General features: G+C 44.2%; 1 protein-coding gene across 1 annotated transcript in view; it reads left to right on the top strand.

Moving 5' to 3' along the window:
* The window catches only part of DIPK2B (divergent protein kinase domain 2B), a 45,043-nt gene extending 36,551 nt beyond the window's left edge, over positions 1 to 8,492 (top strand). Inside the window, exons 3-5 of the mRNA XM_019717924.2 lie at positions 2,661 to 2,834; positions 3,980 to 4,268; positions 5,391 to 8,492. Of these exons, the coding sequence (XP_019573483.2) occupies positions 2,661 to 2,834; positions 3,980 to 4,268; positions 5,391 to 5,731 (804 nt within the window). The 3' untranslated portion in view covers positions 5,732 to 8,492. The remainder of the gene's footprint in view (positions 1 to 2,660; positions 2,835 to 3,979; positions 4,269 to 5,390) is intronic.
* The last annotated feature ends 6,565 nt before the right edge of the window (positions 8,493 to 15,057 follow it).

The raw sequence follows: 15,057 nt of genomic DNA, 5'->3' as shown, positions 1-15,057 counted from the left end.
AATTTTCTCTCCCTGAGCTAAGCTCTTGTGCTCCCACTCCTCTGGTTAGTGGAAAGCATCATCTACACACTGTCAGGCAACCTCAGTCACATCCCAGCATGCCCAGTCACTTCAGAATCCTGATCAGACCCCTTCCCTCCCTGGGGAGTACAGGAGCTCATCCAATGCCCAGGTCCTGGTAGTTTGACAAGTATCCATGCTGGCCCCTGCCAGTCTGTTCTGGTCCTCATCCGGAAACAGAAACATACTCTGTCCAAGGCCATGGTCCAGCTGTGACCCTGTGGTAGTGTGACCAAGCATCTCAGTTTCCCACTTTTCGCACTGAAAGGACCATGTCCCAGAAAACCCTCAGTCCCAGGCAAACCAGGATGTTTGGACATCCTATAATTTTGGCCTGTCCACACCGTCTCCAAACTCCAAGCTCTGACCTCGAGCCTCCCAGAAGTCTTTCCACCCTCCTGAGTTCCCACTGGGGAGATTGAGGACTCCAGGCTGTTTTTCCTGCTCCGTGCTGGGGTATCCAGGGCTCAGGAGACTGCCCTTAGCCACCTACTCCAACAGCTCACTCAGCCAGAGCCTCCCCTAGGCAGTCTCCTGTTCTCACTCATTAAGTCTGAGTATTGCTGTCATTGCTATTAGGTTGGTGCAAATGTAATTGCAGTTTAAAAGGCTAAAAATAATTGCAAAAACCTCAATAACTTTTGCATCAACTTAATATCATTGGCTATCACCACTATTTTCTGTGCTGGGAGTTTAAACTTTTTTTTTGGGGGGGGGGGGCTACTTGTATTTTTATTATTGAGTTTTTTGTTTGTTTGTTTGTTTGTTTTTTAAAGATTTTTTTTTATTGGGGAAGGGGTACAGGACTTTATTGAGGAACAGTGTGTACTTCCAGGACTTTTTTCCAAGTCAAGTTGTTGTCCTTTCAATCTTACTTGTGGAAGGTGCCGTTCAGATTCAAGTCACTTCAGAATCCTGATCAGACCCCTTCCCTCCCTGGGGAGTACAGGAGCTCATCCAGTGCCTGAGCCACCCAACCGGCCCTATCTGCTCTTACGGGAGATGAGGGTAAGGGGGATCGAATATATGGTGATGGAAGGAGAACTGATTCTGGGTGATGAACACACAATGGGATTTATAGATGAGGTAATACAGAATTGTACACCTGAAATCTATGTAATTTTACTAACAGTTGTCACCCCAATAAATTTAATAAAATACAATTAAAAAAAAAAAAAAAAAGAAGTTTAAACTCCAGGCCGGCCCAGTGGCTCAGGTGGTTAGAGCTCCATGCTCTTAACTCCGAAGGCTGCCGGTTCGATTCCCACATGGCCCAGTGGGCTCTCAACCACAAGGTTGCCAGTTCAATTCCTCGACTCCCACAAGGGATGGTGGGCTCTTCCCCCTACAACTAAGATTGAACACAGCACCTTGAGCTGAGCTGCCTCCCAGATGGCTCAGTTGGTTGGAGCGCATCCTCTCAACCACAAGGTTGCCGGTTTGACTCCCGCAAGGGATGGTGGGCTGTGCCCCCTGCAACTAGGAAACGGCAACTGGACCTGGAGCTGAGCTGCGCCCTCCACAACTAAGACTGAAAGGACAACAACTTGACTTGGAAAAAGTCCTGGAAGTACCCACTCTTCCCCAATAAAGTCCTGTTCCCCTTCCCCAATAAGAAAAAAAAAAGAGCAGATAGCATTTATTGAATGCTTACTGATCACCAGATACTGTTCTAGTATTTTACATCTATTAATTTATTTGATCCTCATGACCTCTTAGGGTGCTATTACTGGCATTCTCACTTTAGACTGGAACCTGAGGTACAGAGAGACTAAATAACTTGTCCAAGGTCACACAGCTAGCTGGTACCTGGGAGCCCGGGTTGAATTCTGGCAGACTGGGCCCCAGGGCCCTGTTCTTAACTATGTTTCTTTTCTTTTATTAGTAGGTTCATTGTTTTTGTTCAGCTTGAGGAGAAAGGTACAGGAGAGAGCTAGGTCATGGAAAGTAAACCTAGGTGTGTATCTCCCACTTTTATCCCAAGAAAAACAAAGCAACACACATAAAGATGATCACATGTAGTATCATAACTGTGGTGACATCTGAGTGAAATGGTGGAAGGAATTGGGAAGGCCAATCGCAAGGGGCCAAGCTGATTAACTCAGCCTGAAATCAGCTCTGTGTGTAAGGGCAGAGTGGGGTCGCAACGATGGGTGGGTACGCAGACAGGCACTCCAAGACTCTGACTGGGGGTGCCCAGCATGCTCAGTGCCCTCCTCCCCTGCCCCCAGGATTTCTCAGGCCCTTCTTCTTGGCTTCGGGAGCCTCCCTTCCCCACCCTTCTCCTCAGCTCCTAAGGCCTCTCCTCTCCTCTCCTGTAACTCCTACCCCCATCTCCCTTCCAGGTAGCCTGCTTGCCCCCCTTCCACCCGGCCCCCAGAAGTTTGCTGTCCTCTCCTCTACCCTGAGTGTCTTCTCCTTCCCTCCCTCGCTCACCCCTCCCCCCCCCCTAGCTATCAGTCTGCTTCCTGCACTCCCAGGACCCACTTGGCCCTCCCACCCCAAGATGACCCCATCAGCAGGGCCTTCCAGTGCCCTGTACTGCAGGTGCCCCACAAGCGTTCAGCACCCTTCGGGGTCTCTCTCACCGCCCCCCGCAGGGCCTGCCTAGCCCCCTCCTGCGCTGTCCCTCGCAGCGACTCCTGGACCGCGTAGTCCGGCGCTACGCTGAGGTGGCCGACGCTGGTAGCATCTTCATGGACCACTTCACAGACCGCGACAAGCTGCGTCTGCTCTACACACTGGCTGTCAACACGCATCCCATCCTCCTACAGGTACACAGAGACCCTAGAAAGCCCATCCAGGGAGGACATTCATGTTAGACTCCAAGGGGGGATGCCTTGGGTTGAGCTCTCTCCCCCTTTACTGCTCCCCTTGGGGCCACCGACCCATGTTAGTACCTTTGTGGCATTCAGTAAATATGCTTGGATTCTGTAGGGGCAAAGTGCTGTGGTTGCTGTAGAGAAAAGAGGTGTGAGAGCCAGTAGGGGGACAACAGCCACCTTCACTGCCTGTGGCAGCACCGAAGGGCTCTGTGAAGGAGGTCAACTCTGACCTGTGCCTCAAAGATCAGTAAGATTTGAGCAAGCCTGAGTGGTAAGGAAATAGCCAAAGAATGACCTCTGGGAGATGTGTCCTGCAGCTATGGTTGGAAAGGAGGAAAAAAACAAACTGGAAGCAACCTAAATGCCCAGCAATAGGGGAATGGTCAAATAAATGAAGGTGCACTAGAGCCTAGGGATACAGTGGTCAACAAGACAGGAGAGAGGAGAGAGGACAGAGACTCTGGGCCAGTACAATGGTTCCCAAAACTGGTGTCACCCAAGGGGAGCCTTCAGGATTTGTGGCCTATTGCAGAACCTGGTGCCTACACTGTTGTTTTTAAAAATATTTTTCCCTAAATCAGCCTTAAGTTGACCCTCTTTTTCTCCCCATGGCCTCTTCCTATGCAGTGATATCTGTTAAATCTCAAATACTAGTCATATTTTTTCAACTACAGACTCTTAAAATAAACATAGTCCCCTGAATTTGAATCCCATCTAAAATCCTGGCAAGTGCTTTAGCATTCTCTTACCTCGCTTGGGGACACTCTGTTGCAATGCAATCCACTGCGTGGAAAGAGCTTCCTTTTCTGAATCTCTTCATTTAAAAAAGGGTGGGTGGGGGGTAAAGGGACAGGGATGGGGGCATTGCCTTGTTCCAAGAGGTATAGAAAAGGTTGAGGGACACTTTGCTGATATGTTTTGAGATGGAGGGTACCTGTTTAAGGCTGATCTTTCTGTGTGCTTACACCGAGAGGAGAGAGAGAGAGAGAGAGAGAGAGAGAGAGAGAGAGAGAGAGAGAGAGAGAGAGAGAGAGCTGTCTCTGTGAGTTTTTTTCTCTCTAATCCTCTAATGCCTCCTCTTCCCGGCATGGCAGATTTTCCCTGGTGCTGAGGGATGGCCGCTGCCCAAGTACCTGGGCTCCTGTGGCCGATTCCTGGTCAGTACCAGTACCAGCCCACTGCAGGAATCCTATGGTGCACCCCCAGACCAGGCGGCAGACCTGGCCTACCAGCTCCTTGGGGTCCTGGAGTCTCTGAGGAGCAACGATTTGAACTACTTCCTCTACTTCACCCATGTGGATGCTGCTATGTTTGGCATCTTTAACAACGGGCATCTGTTCATCCGGGATGCCAGTGCCCTGGGCGTCATCGACAAGCAGGAAGGTACCCAGCATGGGCCCGGCTGAGCATCTGTCAAAGGGGAAATCAGGGTGACAGGAGCTTGGAGAGGTGACTGGGGGTAGCACCACTGGGCCTTTCCAGTCTCCGGGTGTCACAGTGAGAGCAGCTCAAGTTCATGTCAAAGTCCCTCTCCCCCTTTAGAGTCTCTGCTCCAATTTCATCTCCAAAGGGGAACTGGCACTGACCTTGTCCATGGGGGGCATTTTGCATGGTGGCATGGCTCCAAGGGCACTGTTGTTGTCCAATTCAGTCTGTGTGGTCCGAGGACTTGCCCTGCTCCTCCTCACACACACCACCCCTGGATCCATCTCCCCCTCAGTGCCTTTCTCATCAGATGCTTTCAGTCTTTATCTGAAACTTAACTATCTGGCTGATTCACTTGTACATTTTGCAATCCATTTTGGCACCTTTGCTTTTTATAAAGTTTAAATTTAAAAGCATGGCACCACATGAGATATATGAGTGAATCATATTTCTCACTGTGTGCATAGACTCATCCGGGGTTCTGGAGCCCTCTGAACATCCCAATCTTTAATGGTGACCAAATGTTCTGAGCCCAATAATAGGACAGAGGATTTTTTATATGAGAAGGCCTACAAAGATAGACCAATTAAACCAAATTACTCATTTCCTGCTTTGCCTTTATTAGAAGAAATAGGGCTGATTCCAGAATATTCAGAATATGTACTCCACTGAATGTCAGTCCCACTACAACCCATTGAATGCATATTCTAGATTACCTGTTCTTTCTCCTGACTTTGTATTTAAAAAGGGCAAATGAATCTGGTCCTAGTAATTTCCTGAGTTCCCTAATTCAGTAATAAAAATGGGAGAATCACAATATAGAGGCGAACCCTACAATTATAAGCCCAACTTCTGCTAGGGATAAGTGTGATTTCCATGCCCATGCCTCAACTTATTGTAGCAGAGAGATTTCCTCCCATGTTGTTCTCAGCAGGGTTCATGGGGTCCCTGAGCCCTAAACCTCCTGGTGGCAGGAGATGCTAGGAGACCAAAACACTTTGCCCAGCAATTCTAATTAGTGGTGCCTCCCCCAAGAAGAACAGGTTGTCAGGTGTGTAACATTTCCTATTTCCCTTCTAGGTACCCAAACAGCCACCATGGCAGGAGAGAATAAAGACATCTTTAGCTGCTTGGTTGCTGGCTGCCAGACTGAGCTGCCTGCCTGTGACACCATCCCTGAGAAACAGAGCCTGGTGCTGGTGTGTCGGCAGGTGCTGCCTCAACTTCTCCAAGGGAAGTTCCCTTCCCCAGTGCAGGAGCAGATAGATGCCCTCCTCGTTCAGTGTGGGGAGGGTGCCCGCCCAGACCCTGAAGTCCTTGGGGCTGCCAGCCAGCTGAAGGACATCTTGAGACTCCTGAGAACCTGTGACCCCAGGTTTGCCTACCGCTACCCAGACTGCAAGTATAATGATAAGTTCTGAGGGGCTAGAGACTGGCTGGCTTCTGGGGACAACATCCTTGGCTCTCCAGTCCCCAGTTGGGTTGTTGCAAGGTTGAAAGAAGCAGCTCCATTTTAGACATTAGGAGAAACGCACATTCATTTCCCAGGGACTGAGGAACATTCCAATGATCAGAGGGCAGTTGTGCAACACGGTGTGGTTGCTCCCTCTGGCTGGGATGTCATCGAAGAGCCCAGGGGTGGACACTCACTTAACCTCTGAGTCTCAGTTTCCTCTGTTCTCCACCAGACTCTCAAGTTAGTAAAGAAGACAGAGATGTGAAGGGCCAGGGACATATGCTTCCCACCCACAGCCCAGGTGGTTATAAACTGTGTTCCAAAAGTGTGCACAGGTAGGGTGAATGAGACAGAGCCATGGAGGTTAAGGGATTGGCATGAAGGGAAAGCCATGGGAAGTTGAGGCCCCTGGCCAGTAGCACATTAGACTCAGACAAAAAGGACTCCTTCCTGCTCCCTGTGCCCCTGTACTAGCCCTTCTTCCACACTCCTCACAAAACTCCAGGGTAAGAAGTCTTCAGGCCAAGGGCACACATGGACAGGACCATGCTCTGGGTGCCTAGGGCCCCATACGTGTGCGAGTAAAGCACCTCATGGTGTGGTAAGGAGCCAGGAACAAGAAGTGGGGCGAGGCTGGGGGTTAATGTGTTCATCCAGGTCCACTGAGAAATACATGTCAAGACAGGATGAAATGGACAAGGATTGTATTAAGTAAGATGCCTGTGTGGAAGAAAAGAAGAAGGGAGCCAGAGACGGTTGAGAGACCTAGCAGGCTGGGCTGCAAGTCTGAGGCTTAGGGAGGGAGAGAAGGTCAGGTGGGAGTATCCTAAACTGCGCTCTGCACAATGGAAGAAAACTTCAGCAAAGCTGTCAGAGTGTCCTCGAGCCACAGCCAGCCATCAGATGAGTCCCAAGTCTCCCAAGAATGGGCAGCCCTTATACTCCTGCTGCAGGGAACATCTAGTGGGAAGTGCGGCCTTGGCCCAGCTGCAAAGACAGATTTCAAAGCTCAGCGAGAGACACTTAGCCAGTTCCTCATCCTGGAGCAGGAGGTCTCATTGCAGCCATTGCCAGGACCAGGCCAGCTCTCTCCACACACACAGTGGCCTCCAATGCAGGACTCTAAGGAGTCCAAGAATTTTCATTCAAATGTGGCCTTACAGGTCATTATAAAAAATTATTTTCAAGGTCAGCCAACAGAACATATTTTATCTAACAGTTTGTTAGTTTGCTTTATACCTTTAATATATTGAGCCACATCATATGAGGGCCTTCATGTATATTCTTGCCCCGGCCCCTCAAACATTAGTGGGGGCTCTTCGGACCTTTGCCTAACCTCTCTGCCAACCCTCTACCCCTAGGGACCTCTCAGTTGGTCTCTCTTTTCTACCTCTGAATCACCACCATTAGGTCACAGTGCCTAGCTTAACAGGCTTTACACAGCAAATGGGGAAACTGAGGCCCAGGGAGGAAGAGTAACTTGCTGGGATAGTTCCAGAACTCTTGCTACCAGTCTACATTCCTGTTGCCTCCTGCTTCAGCCTCTGACTCTCGCGCTGGTCTACCCAATTCTGGTACCTTCACTCACGTTTAAAGTTGGGCCGAAAATGTCTTATTTTATGGTGCATTAGGTTGCCTGTGGGATTTGCCTTTTGAATGTTTCCAGGCACTATCCATGGGGCAGCCATGACAGTGAGGATGACAGGCACAAGCTTCTGGAAGAGTCTCAGGCAGTTGCCTTCTGGCCTGATCCGGACGGTGAGGATTGACCACCCTTCCCAACACCTTCTTGTCAGCCTAGTGAAACTGATCTTAGACATCTGACCTTCAGAACTGTGAGAGGATAAATGCCTATTATTTCAAGCCACACACTTTGTAGTAATTTGTTATAGCAGCCACAGGATGCCACATGTACCCCAAACTCCATCTTAGTGTCCACTTCCAAAGAACCCAACCTGCAGTACTCCTTAACTCCAGTCTGTTGGATTCAAAAGTCAGACCCAACATGAAGGAATATGTTAGCATCTATACCCAAGGCTGTGGCTTGTATGGTTCCGTTCCTCCACTTACTAAGTCCTGTGCATCATTTAAGACCTTTCTGAGGTTCTACTTTGAACACAAGCTTTTCCTGACAGTGCAACCTCCAGCGAGCCCTTTCTGAATTCCATCTCTGTACCCTGAGCCACAGGTCTGTGTCACATTTGAAGCTAATCCCAAGGGGTATTCTAGAGAGATCTGTCCTACTTTCCCATCATGCTAGGGGATCCCAGAGAACGGTGGCAGCATAGGGCTTCTGTGTTCCCATAGCAACCAGAACAGAACTGGGCACAGAGCAGGTGCTTGGAAAATGTTCTTGCTGAGGATGACTGCATTCTTTAGCCCTTTTTCCTTGCTGTTTTTCATACACCATGTGCTGTAGACTGAATGTCTGTGTCTCCCCAAAATTAGTATATTGAAATCCTAACCCTTAAGGCGAAGGTAGTAGGAGGTGGGGCTTTCAGGAGGTGATTAGGTCATGAGGGTGGAGCCCTCAAAATGGGATTAGTGCCCTCAAAAAAGAGGCCCCAGAGAGCTCCCTGGCCCTTTTTTTCCATTTGAGGACACATTGAGAAGGTATAGGCGATGAACCAGGAAGTGGGCCCTTACCAGACTGAATCTGCCAGTGCCTTGGTCTTGGACTTCCCAGTCTCCAGAACTGTTAGAAATAAATGTATGTTGCTTATAAACCACTCAGTTTGTGGTATTTTGTTCTAGTAATCCCAATGGGTTAAGACACTATGCTTGTCATATACACAACACAGCCACTTCCTTGAGAACAGCTCTTTCCCCTCAACAACCAGAAGACAGGTGAATCAACACTCAAGAGACTTCAACCAGAACAAAATCATCATGACATATTCAGTCATCTGGAATCTGATTGGACGTATTATTGTTCTAAGTTTTGACAGTCACTTCCTTCTGGCCCACAAGGACTGACTAATAATTTGTGGGGCCCAGTGCAAAATGAACATGTGGGGCCACCTGTTATTAAGAACTGCAAGACTGGGACAGCAGAGCACAAAACTAAGCACAGGCCCTCTGGGATTGCATACATTGCATGCCCACAAAGCTGGCCTTGGGTGCTTGAGAATACTAATTCTTCTTAACCTCTGCATAGAGCGTTCTTGGGGTTTACTGGGGTCTAACTTGAACACCACAATCAAGAAGAGTAGGTGATATATAAAATATTTAACCACCACCATGGCAAAGGAACTGACCTATGAGAACAGACCTCACTGACTGCAGCTACTAGGTGGGCATAACAAGAGCCCTGTGGGCAAACTCTTAACTTTTCAAATGAAGAAACTTGTTCAAGTGATTTGCTCAAAGCAACAATTTTCAGTTTTCTTGCTTTCTAGGTCCTTCCCTATAGCATCTGACTTCTACCTCTAAGTGATTCAATGAGCCTGAACATTTCTCCTAGAGTTAAGATAAATACTTTTTTGGATTTGTGGGATTTGGGGGGAAAGATCCAGAGCCCTGGAATCAGACAGACCTGGTTTCAAGTCATGACTCTGCTGGCTATTGTGTAACCTTGGGCAAGTTGCTTAACCTGTCTGAGCCTCACTTTCCTCATCCATAAAATGGGGAGAAAAATCTTCACCTTCTCAGGGGTATTGTCCTGTTTAAATAATACAATGTCTCTCAAGAGCCTGGCACATATGGACATTTGAAGGCAAACGTAGGGAAAAAGCAGAGGGTCTCCTGGCAGAAAGGGCTCCTCACACAGCCAAGGTTGAGTGCTGCAGCTTCTTGGGAGGGACCCTGATCCCTGCCCCAAACCAGCACTCCATTCCAGAGGAACCACCAGGATTCCATAGGCTGCTAGACAATCTGACTTGGGCCATTTTCTTCCCTCCCACTATCTAGACTCTGGGCTGACCATGAATGGCAGTTGGGCAGCCACTACTCTTGCCTTCCCAGCCTGGCCCTCCACCCTTGCTCAAGAAAATAGGTAAGAAAAAAAATATTACTGTCAGAGAGTTTACTGTCTATGTTTTCTTCTAGTTTTATGGTTTTGGGTCTTGCATTTAAGTCTTTAATCCATTTTGAATTTTTTCATGTATATGGTGTAAGAAAGTGGTCTAATTTCATTTTTTTGCATGTATCTGTCCAGTTTTCCCAACATCATTTATTGAATAGACTGTCTTTGCTCCACTGTGTCTTCTTGCTTCCTTAGTCATAGATTAATTGACCAAATACATGGATTTATTTCTGGGCTCTGTATTCTGTTCCATTGAGCTATGTGTCTGTTTTTGTGCCAATACCATGCTGTTTTGATTACTATGTCTTTGTAGTATGATTTGATGTCAGGTAGCATGATACCTCTAACTTTGTTCTGCTTTCTCAAGATTGCTCTGGTTATTTGGCATCTTTTGTGGATGCATATAAATTTTAAGATTATTTGTTCTAGTTCTGTGAAAAATGCCATTGGTATTTTGATAGAGATTGTATTGAACCTATAGATTGCTTTGGGTAGTATGGACATTTTAACGATGTTAATGCTTTCTATCCATGAGCTCAGTAAACGCTTCCATTTATTAAATGTATCTATTTCAGTGTCTTTCTTCAGTGTTTTCTGACTACAGGTCTTTTACCTCCTTAGTTAAATTTATTCGTAGGTATTTTATTTTTTTTATTTTTTTATTTTATTTTTTTTAGGTATTTTATTTTTTATGCAATTGTAAATGGGGAAATTCCTGCTCTTTAAATATGTCTGCATTTTTTCATAATAAAAGCAATACACCTGGATGACTTCTATTTTCTTCTAGATCCATGTTAATATTTTAAATTTTTCTATAACAAACACATATTTAATTTTATTATTAAAATATTTTGCAAGTTCCCAAAGAATGTTTGTTCAAGTATGGAAAAGTAGAAAAGATTTTTAAAAGAACCCGAAGCCCCATTATCTAAATGTAACCACTGTTAATGTTTTGGTATCTTTACTTCTGGTCTTATTTCCATATAAAACTTTTATTAAGAAACGAAATATATTGTGGATAATAAGAGAGGTTTCTCACTGTTGGAGAAAGAAGTTACAAGTAAGGAAAGAGGGAAGACAAAGTTGAACGCTGCGTTGTTAGACTAGAATGGGATGTAACCCTCTGCACTTGGGATTTTATATAGATGATTGATAGATAGATGGTGATGATAGATAAATAGATGATGATAGGTAGATACAGAAATAGAAACAGATGTGAGTGTATAGAAACATATTTCCTAGCTCTGTCTCTGAGAGTGCCTACAAGCAGTGACACCTCAGTACCTCATGCCCAGGTTTTGGTTTCTCCAATAAAAGAAACCATAACTCTTTGGGAAAATGGCTGATTCCAAGACTAGCAAAGAGAAAGTACTAGAGAAGCCTGGAATAATCTTGCGTTGCCAGAAAAGAAGTAACTTCTCAAAAAATTTTGGGAGCCTGTCAAAAGAACATTGCAGCCAACTTGAAGGGGTTCCCAATAGCCAAATGTGGGACAATTTGAGCTACCAAATAAATAATGATAGCAATGGGTTACAACTCATAGAATAAAGTAAATTCTTATGAGACCATACTGACATAAGTAAATGACCATATACATAAATAAATGGGGGAAGCAAGCGTTCTTTTCTACAGTAGAATCCCGATTAATAAATGTAAACCAAAGGGAGTGGAAAATAACCACTTGGCAAACATGACAGTAATAATTGTTGCAGGCAAGAAACATCAATAGGGGCTAAAACTAATAGATGAAAATATGAGAAATAAGATGGTTGCATAGTCTCAAATTATCTTGCCACAACATACTTACTAATATAATTATGAAGGGAAAATAGTAGCATTACCTGTGTGACAAGATGATCCCAACTAAGAGAAACATGTGGGAACTTAGTTGGATTAAAAGGAAGACTCAGGTCTCCCATTTGAGGCTTATTCTAGGGTGATGCTTAATGAATAGAAGTACCACTGCAACATTTTCATGGTTACTGCTCTTTTTCTCCTTCTCTCGTATTCAGTCTGCCCAAGTGAATATGTCTGTTCTAGAACCAGAACAGCTCCTACCATACTGGAAGGCAGTAGAGGCCTGGGGATCACCTGCTCACTTCTGATTCCACATCTTTTCTACACACAAACCACCATGCCTAGTGTAGACAGGTCATCTAGCCTGAGTAACAATCCCCCTTCACACCTCCATAACCCCTGGCATTTAGCTGAATCCACCTCTCTGCTTCATGCCCCTACCTGGAGCTTCTCCATGAAAAATCATTCTTTAGGGGTAATTGTACCAACAGTGAGTTAATATTCCCCTTGTCAAAATAACATATTTTCATATTTTATTTTTTTAATGATCCTACCCAAGGCAGGCAAAAATTTAGGAAAAGAGGCAAGTCATGGAAACTTGGTGAGAATATAATCTTATTGAAAAGCAATTTGGCAAAGTTCATCAAGAGCCTCAAAAAAAATTGTTCACTCTACCCAATAATTTCACTTCTGGGATGCTATCCAAAGGAAGTAATCAAGAATGCAGAGAGATTTATTCACAGACTGACTGCTAAAAATTACAGATTGAACATTTGTAACCCCTACTAAAATGAGAGTCAGTGGAATTTTCAATAGGCATAAACTACCACACGGGGATATGAGAGAGGAGAAAAGTAGAAACAAAATTTTGAGCGCTGGAAAGCAAATAACAGCAGGACCAAAAGAACTGAATCCTAAGCTGGCAGCAAAGGATACTGAGAACCATCCCAATTTGTACCCCAAATCTCTCAAAAGTTTGAGGAATTTGTGGCACTAAGTCCCTAAGGAGGTGAGAGGGAAGAGGTGGCTAAAATAAGGATGAGGATTTTTTATTTATTGGGGAACAGTGTGTTTTTCCAGGACCCATAAGCTTCATGTCAAGTCGTTGTTTTTCAATCTATTGTGGGGGGTGCAGCTCAGCTCCAAGTCAAGTCATTGTTTTCAGTCTAGTTGTGGAGGGTGCAGCTCAGATCCAGGTCAAGTTGTCTTCAATCTAGTTGTGGAGGGTGCAGCTCACTGGCCCATTTTGCAATTGAACCTGCAACCTTGGTGTTATGAGCACTTCGCTCTAACCACTGAGCCAACCGGCCGCCCCAAGGATGAGTCTTAAAGGTTCATTTTAAAAAGCAATTGGATCCCAGATGCCCCCTTCGCTCTTCACAGGCATGTAATGGCCATGTGATGGCTGTCCAAGACTCAACGAAAGATCAGAGGTTCTTTCCCTGGAGAGAGTCAAAGGGTCTTCAGAAACAGCACAGAAATTAGGACAGCAGATTACACACCAAAAACTGGGGGATCAAGGGCAAGTATGCATAGTGCTTGCCACTCTCTGCCTTCCCCTGTACTGGCAGCCTGGCCTTTCCCTCACCCTCACCCCCCAGGAGGAAAACTGGCAAGTGAGCCTCCAGGAAAGAGACCAAAAGATCCCAACAGAAGACTTATGTATCAGAAATTTTAATCACACCATCATTTAAAATAGCAGAGTGTTGCATATAATTTAAATTCCCAAGAGTGGAGAAATGCCTAAGTAATTTTGTTTGCACCCACACAACCATAAATGCAACTAAATTAAAATACTACTTACAGAGAAATTATAATGCACGAGAAAATGACTATTGACCCAATGCTAAGTGTCACAAAATGTTCTACATGTGTTGAGCTTTTTCTATTTTGTTTTGTTTTTGTTTTTTGAGGGTTTTTTTTTTTTTTTAAATAAAAGTTTTATATGGAAATAAGACCGGAAGTAAAGATACCAAAATATTAACAGTGGTTACATTTAGATAATGGGGCTTCGGGTTCTTTTAAATCTTTTCTACTTTTCCATACTTTGAACAAACATTCTTTGGGAACTTGTAAAAATATTTTAATAATAAAATTAAATATGTGTTTGTTATAGAAAAATTTAAAATATTAACATGGATCTAGAAGAAAATAGAAGTCATCCAGGTGTATTGCTTTTATTATGAAAAAATGCAGACATATTTAAAGAGCAGGAATTTCCCCATTTACAATTGCATAAAAAATAAAATACCTACGCATAAATTTAACTAAGGAGGTAAAAGACCTGTAGTCAGAAAACACTGAAGAAAGACACTGAAATAGATACATTTAATAAATGGAAGCGTTTACTGAGCTCATGGATAGAAAGCATTAACATCGTTAAAATGTCCATACTACCCAAAGCAATCTATAGGTTCAATACAATCTCTATCAAAATACCAATGGCATTTTTCACAGAACTAGAACAAATAATCTTAAAATTTATATGCATCCACAAAAGATGCCAAATAACCAGAGCAATCTTGAGAAAGCAGAACAAAGTTAGAGGTATCATGCTACCTGACATCAAATCATACTACAAAGACATAGTAATCAAAACAGCATGGTATTGGCACAAAAACAGACACATAGCTCAATGGAACAGAATACAGAGCCCAGAAATAAATCCATGTATTTGGTCAATTAATCTATGACTAAGGAAGCAAGAAGACACAGTGGAGCAAAGACAGTCTATTCAATAAATGATGTTGGGAAAACTGGACAGATACATGCAAAAAAATGAAATTAGACCACTTTCTTACACCATATACATGAAAAAAATCAAAATGGATTAAAGACTTAAATGCAAGACCCAAAACCATAAAACTAGAAGAAAACATAGGCAGTATACTCTCTGACAGTAATTTTTTTTTTCTGATCTATTTTCTTGAGCAAGGGAAACAAAAGAAAAAATAAACAAATGGTACTATGTCAAACTAAGAAGTTTTTGCACAGCAAACAAAACCATCAACAAAACCAAATGAGAGAAGATATTTGCCAATGATACATGTCATAAGGGGTTAATATCCAAAATTTATATATTTTTAAAAACCTCACAAAACAACACCAAAAAAACAAACAGTCCAATTAAAAAGTGGGCAGAGGACCTGAATAAACAAAACTCCAAACGGGACATACACATGGCGAATAGACATATGAAAACATACTCAACATCACTAATCAACAGAGAAATGAAAATTAAAATCATAATGAGATTTCACCTCACACCAATCAGAATGGTCATCATCAGTAATCAACAAACAAGCGTTGGTGAGTATGTGGATAAAAGGGAGCTCTCATACATTGTTGCTGGGATTGCAAATTGGTATACAGCCACTATAGAAAACATTTTGGCGGTTTCTCAAAAAATTAAAAATAGGGCAACCTCATCAAAATGGCAGTGTGAGGTGAGCCTCTGTAAATCTCCCCTG

This window comes from Rhinolophus sinicus, chromosome X, assembly GCF_036562045.2.
Source record: "Rhinolophus sinicus isolate RSC01 chromosome X, ASM3656204v1, whole genome shotgun sequence".
NCBI lineage: Eukaryota > Metazoa > Chordata > Mammalia > Chiroptera > Rhinolophidae > Rhinolophus > Rhinolophus sinicus.
This window is presented reverse-complemented; position numbering and strand designations above follow the sequence as displayed.